General features: G+C 43.1%; 1 protein-coding gene across 2 annotated transcripts; it reads left to right on the top strand.

The window, feature by feature from the left end:
- Positions 1-1,729: 1,729 nt before the first annotated feature.
- On the top strand, positions 1,730-13,616 carry si:rp71-1g18.1 (uncharacterized protein LOC559922 homolog). Of its 2 annotated transcripts, none has more exons than XM_061891269.1 (4): positions 1,730-2,124; positions 7,407-7,492; positions 7,576-7,639; positions 9,389-13,616. In XM_061891269.1, the coding sequence occupies exons 1-4, from the start codon at positions 1,863-1,865 to the stop codon at positions 10,285-10,287; spliced, it is 1,311 nt and encodes a 436-aa protein (XP_061747253.1). In that variant the 5' UTR covers positions 1,730-1,862; the 3' UTR covers positions 10,288-13,616. The 2 variants fall into 2 exon arrangements, with proteins under 2 accessions (XP_061747253.1, XP_061747252.1); XM_061891268.1 differs by having other exon boundaries at positions 7,573-7,639.
- Positions 13,617-14,361: the final 745 nt, after the last annotated feature.

Raw genomic sequence — 14,361 nt, 5'->3', positions numbered from 1 at the left:
CATTTTCAACCCATATTCAGTTGAATATGCTACAAAGACAACATATTTGATGTTCAAACTCATAAACATTGTTTTTTTTTTCAAATAATAATTAACTTAAAATTTCATGGCTGCAACACGTGCCAAAGTAGTTGGGAAAGGGCATGTTCACCACTGTGTTATTTCACCTTTTCTTTTAACAACACTCAATAAACGTTTGGGAACTGAGGAAACTAATTGTTGAAGCTTTGAAAGTAAAATTATTTCCCATTCTTATTTTATGTAGAGCTTCAGTCCTTCAACAGTCCGGGGTCTCCCCTGTCGTATTTTACACTTTATAATGTGCCACACATTTTCCATGGGAGACAGGTCTGGACTGCAGGCGGGCCAGGAAAGTACCTGCACTCTTTTTTTTACAAAGCCACGCTGTTGTAACACGTGCTAAATGTGACCTGGCATTGTCTTGCTGAAATAAGCAGGGGCGTCCATGAAAAAGACGGCGCCTAAATGGTAGCATATGTTGTTCCAAAAGCTGTATGTACCTTTCAGCATTAATGGTGCCTTCACAGATGTGTAAGTTACCCATGCCTTGGGCACTAATGCACCCCCATATCATCACAGATGCTGGCTTTTCAACTTTGCGTCGATAACCGTCTGGATGGTTCGCTTCCCCTTTGGTCCGGATGACACCATGTCGAATATTTCCCAAAACAATTTGAAATGTGGACTCGTCAGACCACAGAACACTTTTCCACTATGCATCAGTCCATCTTAGATGATCTCGGGCCCAGAGAAGCCGGCGGCGTTTCTGGATGTTGTTGATAAATGGCTTTCGCTTTGCATAGTAGAGCTTTAACTTGCACTTACAGATTTAGCGAAAAACTAGATTTAGTGATAGTGGGTTTCTGAAGTGTTCCTGAGCCCATGTGGTGATATCCTTTAGAGATTGATGTTGGTTTTTGATACAGTGCCATCTGAGGGATCGAAGGTCACGGTCATTCAATGTTGGTTTCCGGCCATGCCGCTTACGTGGAGGGATTTCTCCAGATTCTCTGAACCTTTTGATGATATTATGGACCGTAGATGTTGAAATCCCTACATTTCTTGCAATTGCACTTTGAGAAACGTTGTTCTTAAACTGTTTGACTATTTTCTCACACAGTTGTGGACAAAGGGGTGTACCTCTCCCCATCCTTTCTTGTGAAAGACAGAAACATTTTTTAGGAAGCTGTTTTTATACCCAATCAGCCTGCACACCTGTGGGATGTTCCAAATAAGTGTTTGATGAGCATTCCTCAACTTTATCAATCTTTTTTGCCATCGTTCCAAACTTCTTTGTCACGTGTTGCTGGCATCAAATTCTAAAGTTAATGGTTATTTGCAAAACAAAAACAAAAAGTTTATCAGTTTGAACATCAAATATGTTGTCTTTGTAGCATATTCAACTGAATATGGGTCGAAAATGATTGTATTCCGTTTATATTTACATCTAACACCATTTCCCAACTAGTATGGAAACGGGGTTTGTATTTGAAATGATACATTTTTATTAATTTATGTATTATTTTATTTTGTATTTTTTCGCGTTTGACTCAAAAGACAAATAAAAGCGGTCGAATAAAGATTACTACCAATAAAAATATAAATGCTCTTAGCATTTTCAAAATGAAAAGGAAAATATTTTGGCGGGGTAAAAAAAAAGAGGAAACGGTTTGACGCAATTTCCGGTCCACGGTCGGTCTCGGGGGGGAGAGGGAGGGGGGTTTGCACAGTGCGCATGCGCGTATCCTCCAGATACCCCCCTTGCTTACTCCAGCCATGTGGTTGTTGATATCGTCTTAAAAAGAGGTTCTTCCCGCGCTCTTTGCGTGTAAACGGAGAACATGTCGGCGGACGTCGTGAAGATCCACGCGCAAGTGGAGTCGGTGCTGGGCGCCCTCGTCAAAGCCGCCGCGGCGGAGTTGACCAGACTGTTCGAGAGCAGCTACGCCGCCTCGGCTGCTGCGGCGCGGGACGTCGGCCCCGCCGAGGACCGGAGACCGGGGACAAAGTTCAAGTCGTCGGAGGGCTTACCTTCTGGGAGGTCGACCCGCAGTATCGGCGTGCAAGTGGACCATGATATCGACTGCTCGCTCGTCCTTTCAAGTAGGATGTTTCAGTTGAAAACATACTACTTCCTGTTTTGTTGATATGTCGTCTGTGCTGATTAGTGAGAGTCCAGTCCATAGTGGATCTAACATAATAGTGAGAGTCCAGTCCATAGTGGATCTAACATAATAGTGAGAGTCCAGTCCATAGTGGATCTAACATAATAGTGAGAGTCCAGTCCATAGTGGATCTAACATAATAGTGAGAGTCCAGTCCATAGTGGATCTAACATAATAGTGAGAGTCCAGTCCATAGTGGATCTAACATAATAGTGAGAGTCCAGTCCATAGTGGATCTAACATAATAGTGAGAGTCCAGTCCATAGTGGATCTAACGTAATAGTGAGAGTCCAGTCCATAGTGGATTTAACATAATAGTGAGAGTCCAGTCCATAGTGGATCTAACGTAATAGTGAGAGTCCAGTCCATAGTGGATCTAACATAATAGTGAGAGTCCACTCCATAGTGAATCTAACATAATAGTGAGAGTCCACTCCATAGTGAATCTAACATAATAGTGAGAGTCCAGTCTATAGTGGATCTAACATAATAGTGTGAGAGTCTAGTACATAGTGGATCTAGCATAATAGTGAGAGTCCAGTCCATAGTGGATCTAACATAATAGTGAGAGAGTCCAGTCCATAGTGGATCTAACATAATAGTGAGAGTCCAGTCCATAGTGGATCTAACATAATAGTGAGAGTCCAGTCCATAGTGGATCCAACGTAATAGTGAGAGTCCAGTCCATAGTGGATCTAACATAATAGTGAGAGTCCAGTCCATATTGGATCTAACATAATAGTGAGAGTCCAGTCCATAGTGGATCCAACGTAATAGTGAGAGTCCAGTCCATAGTGGATCTAACATAATAGTGAGAGTCCAGTCCATAGTGGATCCAACGTAATAGTGAGAGTCCAGTCCATAGTGGATCTAACATAATAGTGAGAGTCCAGTCCATAGTGGATCCAACATAATAGTGAGAGTCCAGTCCATAGTGGATCTAACATAATATTGTGAAAGTCCGGTCCCTAGTGGATCTAACATAATAGTGAGAGTCTAGTCCATAATGGATCTAACGTAATAGTGAGAGTCCAGTCCATAGTGGATCTAACATAATAGTGAGAGTCCAGTCCATAGTGTATCCAACATAATAGTGAGAGTCCGGTCCATAGTGGATCTAACATAATAGTGAGAGTCCAGTCCATAGTGGATCTAACATAATAGTGAGAGTCCGGTCCATAGTGTATCCAACATAATAGTGAGAGTCCAGTCCGTAATGGATCTAACATAATAATGAAAGTCCAGTCCATAGTGGATCTGACATAATAGTGAGAGTCCAATCCATAGTGGATCTGACATAATAGTGAGAGTCCAATCCATAGTGGATCTGACATAATAGTGAGAGTCCAGTCCATAGTGGATCTAACATAATAGTGAGAGTCCAGTCCATAGTGGATCTAACATAATAGTGAGAGTCCAGTCCATAGTGGATCTAACATAATAGTGAGAGTCCAGTCCATAGTGAATCTAACATAATAGTGAGAGTCCAGTCTATAGTGGATCTAACATAATAGTGTGAGAGTCTAGTACATAGTGGATCTAGCATAATAGTGAGAGTCCAGTCCATAGTGGATCTAACATAATAGTGAGAGTCCAGTCCATAGTGGATCTAACATAATAGTGAGAGTCCAGTCCATAGTGGATCTAGCATAATCGTGTGAGAGTCACGTCCATAGTGGATCTAACATAATAGTGAGAGAGTCCAGTCCATAGTGGATCTAACATAATAGTGAGAGTCCAGTCCATAGTGGATGTAACATAATAGTGAGAGTCCAGTCCATAGTGGATCCAACGTAATAGTGAGAGTCCAGTCCATAGTGGATCCAACGTAATAGTGAGAGTCCAGTCCATAGTGGATCCAACATAATAGTGAGAGTCCAGTCCATAGTGGATCTAACATAATATTGTGAAAGTCCGGTCCATAGTGGATCTAACATAATAGTGAGAGTCCAGCCCATAATGGATCTAACGTAATAGTGAGAGTCCAGTCCATAGTGGATCTAACATAATAGTGAGAGTCCAGTCCATAGTGTATCCAACATAATAGTGAGAGTCCGGTCCATAGTGGATCTAACATAATAGTGAGAGTCCAGTCCATAGTGGATCCAACATAATAGTGAGAGTCCAGTCCATAGTGGATCTAACATAATAGTGAGAGTCCGGTCCATAGTGTATCCAACATAATAGTGAGAGTCCAGTTCATAGTGGATCTAACATAATAGTGAGAGTCCAGTCCGTAATGGATCTAACATAATAATGAAAGTCCAGTCCATAGTGGATCTAACATAATAGTGAGAGTCCAGTCCATAGTGGATGTAACATAATAGTGAGAGTCCAGTCCATAGTGGATCCAACGTAATAGTGAGAGTCCAGTCCATAGTGGATCTAACATAATAGTGAGAGTCCAGTCCATATTGGATCTAACATAATAGTGAGAGTCCAGTCCATAGTGGATCCAACATAATAGTGAGAGTCCAGTCCATAGTGGATCTAACATAATATTGTGAAAGTCCGGTCCATAGTGGATCTAACATAATAGTGAGAGTCCAGTCCATAATGGATCTAACGTAATAGTGAGAGTCCAGTCCATAGTGGATCTAACATAATAGTGAGAGTCCAGTCCATAGTGTATCCAACATAATAGTGAGAGTCCGGTCCATAGTGGATCTAACATAATAGTGAGAGTCCAGTCCATAGTGGATCTAACATAATAGTGAGAGTCCAGTCCATAGTGTATCCAACATAATAGTGAGAGTCCGGTCCATAGTGGATCTAACATAATAGTGAGAGTCCAGTCCATAGTGGATCTAACATAATAGTGAGAGTCCAGTCCATAGTGGATCTAACATAATAGTGAGAGTCCGGTCCATAGTGTATCCAACATAATAGTGAGAGTCCAGTTCATAGTGGATCTAACATAATAGTGAGAGTCCAGTCCGTAATGGATCTAACATAATAATGAAAGTCCAGTCCATAGTGGATCTAACATAATAGTGAGAGTCCAGTCCATAGTGGATGTAACATAATAGTGAGAGTCCAGTCCATAGTGGATCCAACGTAATAGTGAGAGTCCAGTCCATAGTGGATCTAACATAATAGTGAGAGTCCAGTCCATATTGGATCTAACATAATAGTGAGAGTCCAGTCCATAGTGGATCCAACATAATAGTGAGAGTCCAGTCCATAGTGGATCTAACATAATATTGTGAAAGTCCGGTCCATAGTGGATCTAACATAATAGTGAGAGTCCAGTCCATAATGGATCTAACGTAATAGTGAGAGTCCAGTCCATAGTGGATCTAACATAATAGTGAGTCCAGTCCATAGTGTATCCAACATAATAGTGAGAGTCCGGTCCATAGTGGATCTAACATAATAGTGAGAGTCCAGTCCATAGTGGATCTAACATAATAGTGAGAGTCCAGTCCATAGTGGATCTAACATAATAGTGAGAGTCCGGTCCATAGTGTATCCAACATAATAGTGAGAGTCCAGTTCATAGTGGATCTAACATAATAGTGAGAGTCCAGTCCGTAATGGATCTAACATAATAATGAAAGTCCAGTCCATAGTGGATCTAACATAATAGTGAGAGTCCAGTCCGTAATGGATCTAACATAATAGTGAAAGTCCAGTCACATTTAAGGAGTCATATTATTATTTTTAATGTAAAACACTTCCTTGTGGTCTACATAACATGAAATGGTGGCTCTTTGGTCAAAATTTTGCGGCGATGATATTTTACAGATCATCTTCAAAGTCATGTCAGGATGTGCCGTTTTGTGGGTGGGTCTTTTTTAGAATAGAATAGAATAGAAAGTACTTTATTGATCCCTGAGGGAGCTATAGGTGGGTAGGTAGGTCTAACAAGTACAACAAAACTTAGTTTTCAGCACAAACCCGTTCAAGATTAGACAAACAAACAGTGTACAGGGTGCCTGTTAAAAGATGGGAAAAAGGTCAACGCTGGGGAAGGATGAGTAAAAAAACACAATCTACACTGGGCTCCTAAGGGGGCCCAGTCTGGAGTGGGTAAAAACCTCCATAGCAAAGCACATACACATATTACAACATATCGAGACATCTAGCAACAGAGGGGAGGGAGTGGGGGACCATGGTGAACGGCTGCAGCGCTCCATCCGTCCATCACCCCTATGGGATTTGCGTCAAGAGCGTTGGATTGGGGGTGGGGTGCGTGTGTGTGGCATATATATTTTGTGGATGCATGTGTGTGTGTGTAAGCCTGTAGTGTGTCTCTGTTCCGTGGCCTTGATTTTGTTCAGCCAATAGTCAGTCCAAAGTCAACAACAAAAAGTTTGTCCATGAGAGACAAGAAGGGATTTTGTTGTGTCTTCGCTGCACTGTCCTGCAGGAGAGTCTCAATCCAAGTTAGAATGTTTTGGATGAGAGTGAAAATAAAAATTTGTTCTAAGCTCGAAATTCTCTAAGACTGATCCTCAAAAAACTGCGGGGCAGACAGTCCACAGTTCTTCCCGCATCTTCCAATCATTTGTGGCAGCTTTGAAGACTGCCAGCAAAAAACTCCGATTTGTCCACAAACCATAGCGACGCTTACTCCGATCAGCAGATGTCCTGTTGTCATAATTCCCAATCGGTCGATATCTTCCTGCACTGAAAGGGTCGTCCTTTCTTCTCCCAAGAGTCCGTCGTGTGTCCAGCACGACAAGCAGGTTCCCCCAAACCCAGGATCTTGTCGATTTCCTTGAGGTCAGTTAAAAAGCTCCAAGGTTTAGATTTGAAGAGCGGTGCAAAAAGGGACAACAAAAAAAGTTAAGACAAGACAAAGAAGCCTGCAGGAGAGATAAGGGAGAGGGAAGGGGAGTTTTCCGCCTTCAATGATTGTCGGAAGTGCCAAAGCCTTGAAGTTTTTCGTCTGTACAGGAAGTGATGTCATCAAATAGCAGCCCCTATAGGGCTTCCAGCGGCACACAAAATGAATGGATGAATGAACGAAGGGTCGGTACGCCGAGACATAGTCCACATGTACACGTGTTTGCTAGAACCTGTGCAGAGCACCTAGTCAAGAATCAATCAAGAGGAGAAAAGAATACAAGCGGCAGATCAACTGGTCTAAAAAGGGGGTCTATTTAAAAGCTAGAGTATACGAATGAGTTTTAAGATGGGACTTAAGTGCTTCTACTGAGGTAGCATCTCTAACTGTGTTACAGAGTACTATGACCATGACTTTGTCTTTTTCAGATGGAGATTGTTCTTTAGACTACAAAGAGGAAGAGGAGGCTCACAAAATATTCTGTCCTATCCTTCCTGCTGGAGACGATACAAAGGCCAGTGGAGTTGTGTACTGTAAAGTCGTTTTAAACTTGTCGGTACACACCTGACAAAGTTGTGTACTTTCCCTTTGAAGCAGGCAGCGGCAGAGTCCAGGGTCCCTGAGACCGATTGTGGGCAGCAACCTGATTTGACTTTGAATGGTAAGAAACCACAGCAGGTGGTCCTCGGTTCGCAAACGAGTTCCGTTCTGTTCACAGATCGTAAAGCGAGAGTCGGATCTTGCGGCTAAAAACGGGGGCTGCAAAGATTAACCGAGTAATCTGATTAGAAAAAAGATTTGATTTCTATTTTGATGAATCATTTAATACAGACCTGACAATATAAAGAGAGAACACATAAAATAATGTGGCGGGCCACTTGAAATAACGTGGCAGGGGGGGGCTCGCTCTAAAATGTGGCCAACCACAATAAATAAAGTGACCGACCACATTAAATAATGTGGACGACATTAAATAATGTAGCTAAACCATATAAAATTAAGCAGCGGCCCACTTGAAATAATGTGGCAGGGGGGGGGGCAGACCACAATTAAGAATGTGGCAGACCACAATTAAGGTGGGCAGCAATTAATTGTGGTCTGTCACCTTCTTAATTGTGGTCTGCCACCTTCTTAATTGTGGTCTGCCACATTCTTAATAGTGGTCTGCCACCTTCTTAATTGTGGTCTGCCACCTTCTTAATTGTGGTCTGCCACCTTCTTAATTGTGGTCTGCCACCTTCTTAATTGTGGTCTGCCACGTTCTTAATTGTGGTCTGCCACCTTCTTAATTGTGGTCTGCCACCTTCTTAATTGTGGTCTGCCCCCTTAATTGTGGTCTGCCACCTTCTTAATTGTGGTCTGCCACCTTCTTAATTGTGGTCTGCCACCTTCTTAATTGTGGTCTGCCACCTTCTTAATTGTGGTCTGCCACATTCTTAATTGTGGTCTGCCACATTCTTAATTGTGGTCTGCCACCTTAATTGTGGTCTGCCACATTCTTAATTGTGGTCTGCCACATTCTTAATTGTGGTCTGCCACATTCTTAATTGTGGTCTGCCACCTTCTTAATTGTGGTCTGCCACATTCTTAATTGTGGTCTGCCACGTTCTTAATTGTGGTCTGCCACCTCCTTAATTGTGGTCTGCCCCCTTAATTGTGGTCTGCCACCTTCTTAATTGTGGTCTGCCACCTTCTTAATTGTGGTCTGCCACCTTCTTAATTGTGGTCTGCCACCTTCTTAATTGTGGTCTGCCACCTTCTTAATTGTGGTCTGCCACCTTCTTAATTGTGGTCTGCCACCTTCTTAATTGTGGTCTGCCACATTCTTAATTGTGGTCTGCCACCTTCTTAATTGTGGTCTGCCACATTCTTAATTGTGGTCTGCCACATTCTTAATTGTGGTCTGCCACATTCTTAATTGTGGTCTGCCACATTCTTAATTGTGGTCTGCCACCTTCTTAATTGTGGTCTGCCACATTCTTAATTGTGGTCTGCCACCTTCTTAATTGTGGTCTGCCACATTCTTAATTGTGGTCTGCCACCTTCTTAATTGTGGTCTGCCACATTCTTAATTGTGGTCTGCCACATTCTTAATTGTGGTGTGCCACCTTCTTAATTGTGGTCTGCCACATTCTTAATTGTGGTCTGCCACCTTCTTAATTGTGGTCTGCCACCTTCTTAATTGTGGTCTGCCACCTTCTTAATTGTGGTCTGCCACCTTAATTGTGGTCTGCCACATTCTTAATTGTGGTCTGCCACATTCTTAATTGTGGTCTGCCACCTTCTTAATTGTGGTCCGCGACTTTATTTTGAAATGATGTTTGGAAGTCGTGTCAAAGCGCTTTGAGTACCTTGAAGGTAGAAAAGCGCTATACAAGTACAACCCATTTATCATTTATCGTGTGTGCAGGCGTGCCTCCAGTCCTTCAGCACCACGTGGTCCCGGAAAGTCAGAAGTTCCCGCTAATCCTGCACTGCGAGTCTCTGGCGCCCCCACCCGCGGAAGCCAAGCCTCAGCCGTCCCGGGTGAGCACGGCGGAGGGCACGGCCTACAGCCCCTCCCCCAGCGACGGGGCGGCCACGCTGTGGGAGCAGGTCCCCGCGCCAGAGGGCGGCGGCGACTTCCTGCAGATGAAGTTGAAACTCTCCTCCCCCGACCGGAAGCTGGCGAGCGGCTGCGTGGTGCGACTGGTGGACCTGCTGACCGCCGCCAAGACGGAGGCCAGGATGCAGGAGGGCGGCGGTAAAAAGGCGTGGCCTTTACCCAAAGACCTGCGGCGCCACCAGAGCGTCCACACGGGCCACCGCCTGTGCTGCTTCGCGCCGTGCGGCGACGACGTGTGGCGCCTCCAGAGGGTGGTGGCTCGCTCCCGCGCCGGCTACGCCTGCGCCGTCTGCGGCAAGGCCTTCCCGCGCCGCAAGCTGCTCCGCCGCCACGAGCGCTTCCACACGGGCGAGAAGCCCTACGCCTGCGCCAAGTGCGCCAAGACCTTCGCGCTCAGGAAGAACCTCCGCCGCCACCTGCGCTTCCACACGGGCGAGCGGCCGCACAGGTGCGCACGCTGCGGCAAGAGCTTCCGCCTGCGCGAGAACTTGAAGACGCACCTGCGCTTCCACACGGGGGAGAAACCCTACGAGTGCAGCCTGTGCGGCAAGACCTTCCGCATCATGAGAAACCTGGAGAAGCACAACCTCAGCCTGTGCGGGGACTTTGCGCCCTCCTTCAAGACCATCGCCGGATTGTACCGCCGACCCGAGCCCCACTCTCTACATCTCAGGTCTTCCTCGAACCAGGTACCACCTCAATGACCGACGTTCAGCCACAGTAGCGTAGTAGGCCCACCTATTCATCCAAAACAAGGTCAAAGGTTTTCTTCAACAGTTTGAACAGTCACACTGTGTTGGAACATTTCACCAAGTCATTCTTTGGCGGGCCACGGTTTGAGAATCCCTGTTACTAAATTCTCTCGTTAAGTATTTCGTGACGCAACGACACGGCTGATATCAGACATCAGTCCGATGATACCGACTCGCAGCTAAAATGTCCGATACATGTTTACTTTGGCAGATGTCTTCTGATAAGCATACAAGTTTGACCTTTCCCTCTTCCTTTTAAGTCCTTCTCAAAAGGTAAACCCGGTAGGCTAAAAGCTGCGAGCAGCTACACAACAGCTAAGCATACAATAGCACACAAGCTAGTTATGCCAACAGGTGTCCTTAATTGAATAATATTGATGTCTAATACAGGACATTAGTCTTAATTATATGACTTAAATGCTTAACAAAAGGTAAACCTGGTAGGCTAAAAGCTGCGAGCAGCTACACAGCAGCTAAGCATACAATAGCACACAAGCTAGTTATGCCAACAGGTGTCCTTAATTGAACAATATTGATGTCTAATACAGGACATCAGTCTTAATTATATGACTTAAATGCTTAACAAAAGGTAAACCTGGTAGGCTAAAAGCTGCGAGCAGCTACACAGCAGCTAAGCATACAATAGCACACAAGCTAGTTATGCCAACAGGTGTCCTTAATTGAACAATATTGATGTCTAATACAGGACATTAGTCTTAATTATATGACTTAAATGCTTAACAAAAGGTAAACCTGGTAGGCTAAAAGCTGCGAGCAGCTACACAGCAGCTAAGCATACAATAGCACACAAGCTAGTTATGCCAACAGGTGTCCTTAATTGAGTAATATCGATGTCTAACACAGGACATTTGTCATAATTATATGACTTAAATGCTTAACAAAAGGTAAACCTGGTAGGCTAAAGGTTATGATCAGCTACACAACAGCTAAGCATACAATAGCACACAAGCTAGTTATGCCAACAGGTGTCCTTAATTGAGTAATATCGATGTCTAACACAGGACATTTGTCATAATTATATGACTTAAATGCTTAACAAAAGGTAAACCTGGTAGGCTAAAAGCTGCGAGCAGCTACACAACAGCTAAGCATACAATAGCACACAAGCTAGTTATACCCACAGGTGTCCTTAATTGAACAATATTGATGTCTAATACAGGACATTTGTCATAATTATATGACTTAAATTATTAAAAAGTAAACCTGGAAGGCTAAAAGCTACGAGCAGTTACACAACAGCTAAGCATACAGTAGCACACAAGCTAGTTGTACCTAACAGCTGTCCTTAATTGAACAATATTGATGTCTAATACAGGACGTTTCTCATAATGATATGACTTAAATGCTTAACAAAAGGTAAACCTGGTAGGCTAAAGGCTATGAGCAGCTACACAACAGCTAAGCATACAATAGCACACAAGCTAGTTGTACCCAACAGGTGTCCTTAACTGAACAATATTGCTGTCTAATAAAGGACATTTGTCATAATTAGTCACAAATGACTTAAGTGCTTCACAAAAGGTAAAACTGGTAGGCTAAAGGCTACGAGCAGCTACAAAACCGCTAAGCATACAATAGCACACAAGCTAGTTGTACCTAACAGGTGTCCTTAACTGAACAATATTGCTGTCTAATACAGGACATTTGTCATAATTAGTCACAAATGACTTAAGTGCTTCACAAAAGGTAAAGCTTGTAGGCTAAAGGCTACGAGCAGCTACACCACAGTTAAGCATACAATAGCACACAAGGTACTTGTACGTAACAGGTGTCCTTAATTGAACAATATTGCTGTCAAATACATGACATTTGTCACATATGACTTACCTACTTCCTTCTCAAAAGGTAAACCTGGTAGGCTAAAAGCTGCGAGCAGCTACACAACAGCTGAGCATACAATAGCACACAAGCTAGTCGTACGTGACAGGTGTCCTTAATTCAACAATATTACTGTCTAGCACAGGGCATTTTTCATAATTAGTCACATATGACTTACCTAAGTCCTTCACAAAAGGTAAACCTGGTAGGCAAAAGGCTACTAGCAACTACACAACAGCTGAGCAAACAATAGCACACAAGCTAGTCGTACGTAACAAGTGTCCTTAATTGAACAATATTGCTGTCCAATGCAGGACATAATTATAGGACTTAAATCCTTCACAAAAGCTAAACCTGGTAGGCTAAAGGCTGCGACCAGCTACACAACAGTTAAGCATACAATAGCACACAAGCTAGTCGTACGTAACAAGTGTCCTTATTTGCTGTCTAATACAGGACTTTTGTCATCATTATGGTCATATATGACTTACGGATTAGTAATAAAGTATCCAGTAACAAACGTGTCCGCATCATTGAACTTACTGCGCCATGCCCTTGATGTATTGTCCCCAAAACACAAATCAACACTCCACTTGCATTCCTATTTTTCTTTTTGATTGAACCACTATAACATTCCACACTACAACATAAAAGTATGTACTTTTATGCATTAAGGTTAATGTTTCATCCGCCATCGTCGTCATCACTCAAACATTTTTAAAAGTATGTACTCTTGATTCCTACTGATATCGTATCGGGGTAGTATAGGTATCGGAACACACCAAATTTTCACGTACATTTAATGGGAGAAATAATAAAAAATGTAATGACAACCAAAAATATGAACACAAAACAAAATATGTAACATCACTCTGCCACTTAAGCGGATTGTAGCTGCGAGTTCTTTCTCAAAACCAAACTTTCTTGATCAAAGTGCTTTCACTCACAACTTTTTTGGGCCCCGCCTCGGCTTATTTCGCAATCCCACCCAATAAACAGACTGAGCCCTTCTGTCGGGCCAACGCGCTAGTTTGTTAGCGTGCTGGGGAAAAAAACTGGGGCAGTCCTGAACCGAAGTCAAGTGGATTCTGTCCATCAAAACCTGGTCCATCGTCTCTAAAACAATCCTTCAAGTCAGGACCAAGTTGGCAGCTCCACACTTCATCCAAAGGAGAATTCCACTTTCAAGCTAACTCACTTTACCTTTTTTTTTGTTGTAGCAGCTAAATGCAAAAAAAGCTAAGAATAAAAGTTGTTTTTGTCCATTAGTCGGGTGATATTTCTTTAAAAAAGGTGTCCAATGTGTGTCCTGGGGGACATTTTCATCCCACAACTCCTATTATCAGGCCAAAGAATATTGTAGGAACCCAATTAAATATGATATACTTGTACTAAAAACACTACACTTTGTTTTATGTACTGCTAATGTGTTCAGGTTGTACTACATTGTGTTTAGTACACGTTCATGCAAGTATAAAACGCTGTACGTGTGTAATTGCTAGTTCCACTCAAAGAATGTGTTAGATTGTATCTGGCAGCTTCTTGTTCAGTGGGGCAAAGAAGTATTTAGTCAGCCAGCGATTGTGCAAGTTCTCCCACTTCAAAGGATGACAGAGGTCTGTCATTTTCATCATAGGTACACTTCAAAGGATGACAGAGGTCTGTCATTTTCATCATAGGTACACTTCAACTGTGAGAGACAGAATGGGAAAAAAAATCCAGGAATTCTAAAGAATTTATTTGTAAATTATGGTGGAAAACAAGTATTTGGTCAACCATTCAGATCTCTCACTGATAGGAGGTTTTGGCTCAAAATCTCAGGATACATGGCCCCATTCATTCTTTCCTTAACACGGATCAATCGTCCTGTCCCCTTAGCAGAAAAACAGCCCCAAAGCATGATGTTTGCACCCCCATGCTTCACAGTAGGTATGGTGTTCTTGGGATGCAACTCAGTATTCTTCCTCCTCCAAACACGACGAGTTGAGTTTATACCAATGATGATACAGCAGAGGATTTGGAGAATGTCATGTGGTCAAAATATAACTTTTTGGTATAAACTCAACTCGTCGTGTTTGGAGGAAGAAGAATACTGAGTTGCATCCCAAGAACACCAGACCTACTGTGAAGCATGGGGGTGGAAACATCATGCTTTGGGGCTGTTTTTCTGCTAAGGAGGACTGGACG

This window comes from Nerophis ophidion, linkage group LG28, assembly GCF_033978795.1.
Source record: "Nerophis ophidion isolate RoL-2023_Sa linkage group LG28, RoL_Noph_v1.0, whole genome shotgun sequence".
Lineage (NCBI taxonomy): Eukaryota > Metazoa > Chordata > Actinopteri > Syngnathiformes > Syngnathidae > Nerophis > Nerophis ophidion.
Note: the sequence above shows the minus strand (reverse complement) of the source record. Positions and strands in the feature narration are given on the sequence as shown.

Bases quoted from the DNA above. Each gene is read 5' to 3' on its own strand.
- si:rp71-1g18.1 (XM_061891268.1), top strand. From the start codon at position 1,863: ATGTCGGCGGACGTCGTGAAGATCCACGCGCAAGTGGAGTCGGTGCTG. The intron at 2,125-7,406 runs GTAGGATGTTTC...TGTCTTTTTCAG, and splicing joins CTGCTCGCTCGTCCTTTCAA to ATGGAGATTGTTCTTTAGAC. The intron at 7,640-9,388 runs GTAAGAAACCAC...TCGTGTGTGCAG, and splicing joins ACCTGATTTGACTTTGAATG to GCGTGCCTCCAGTCCTTCAG.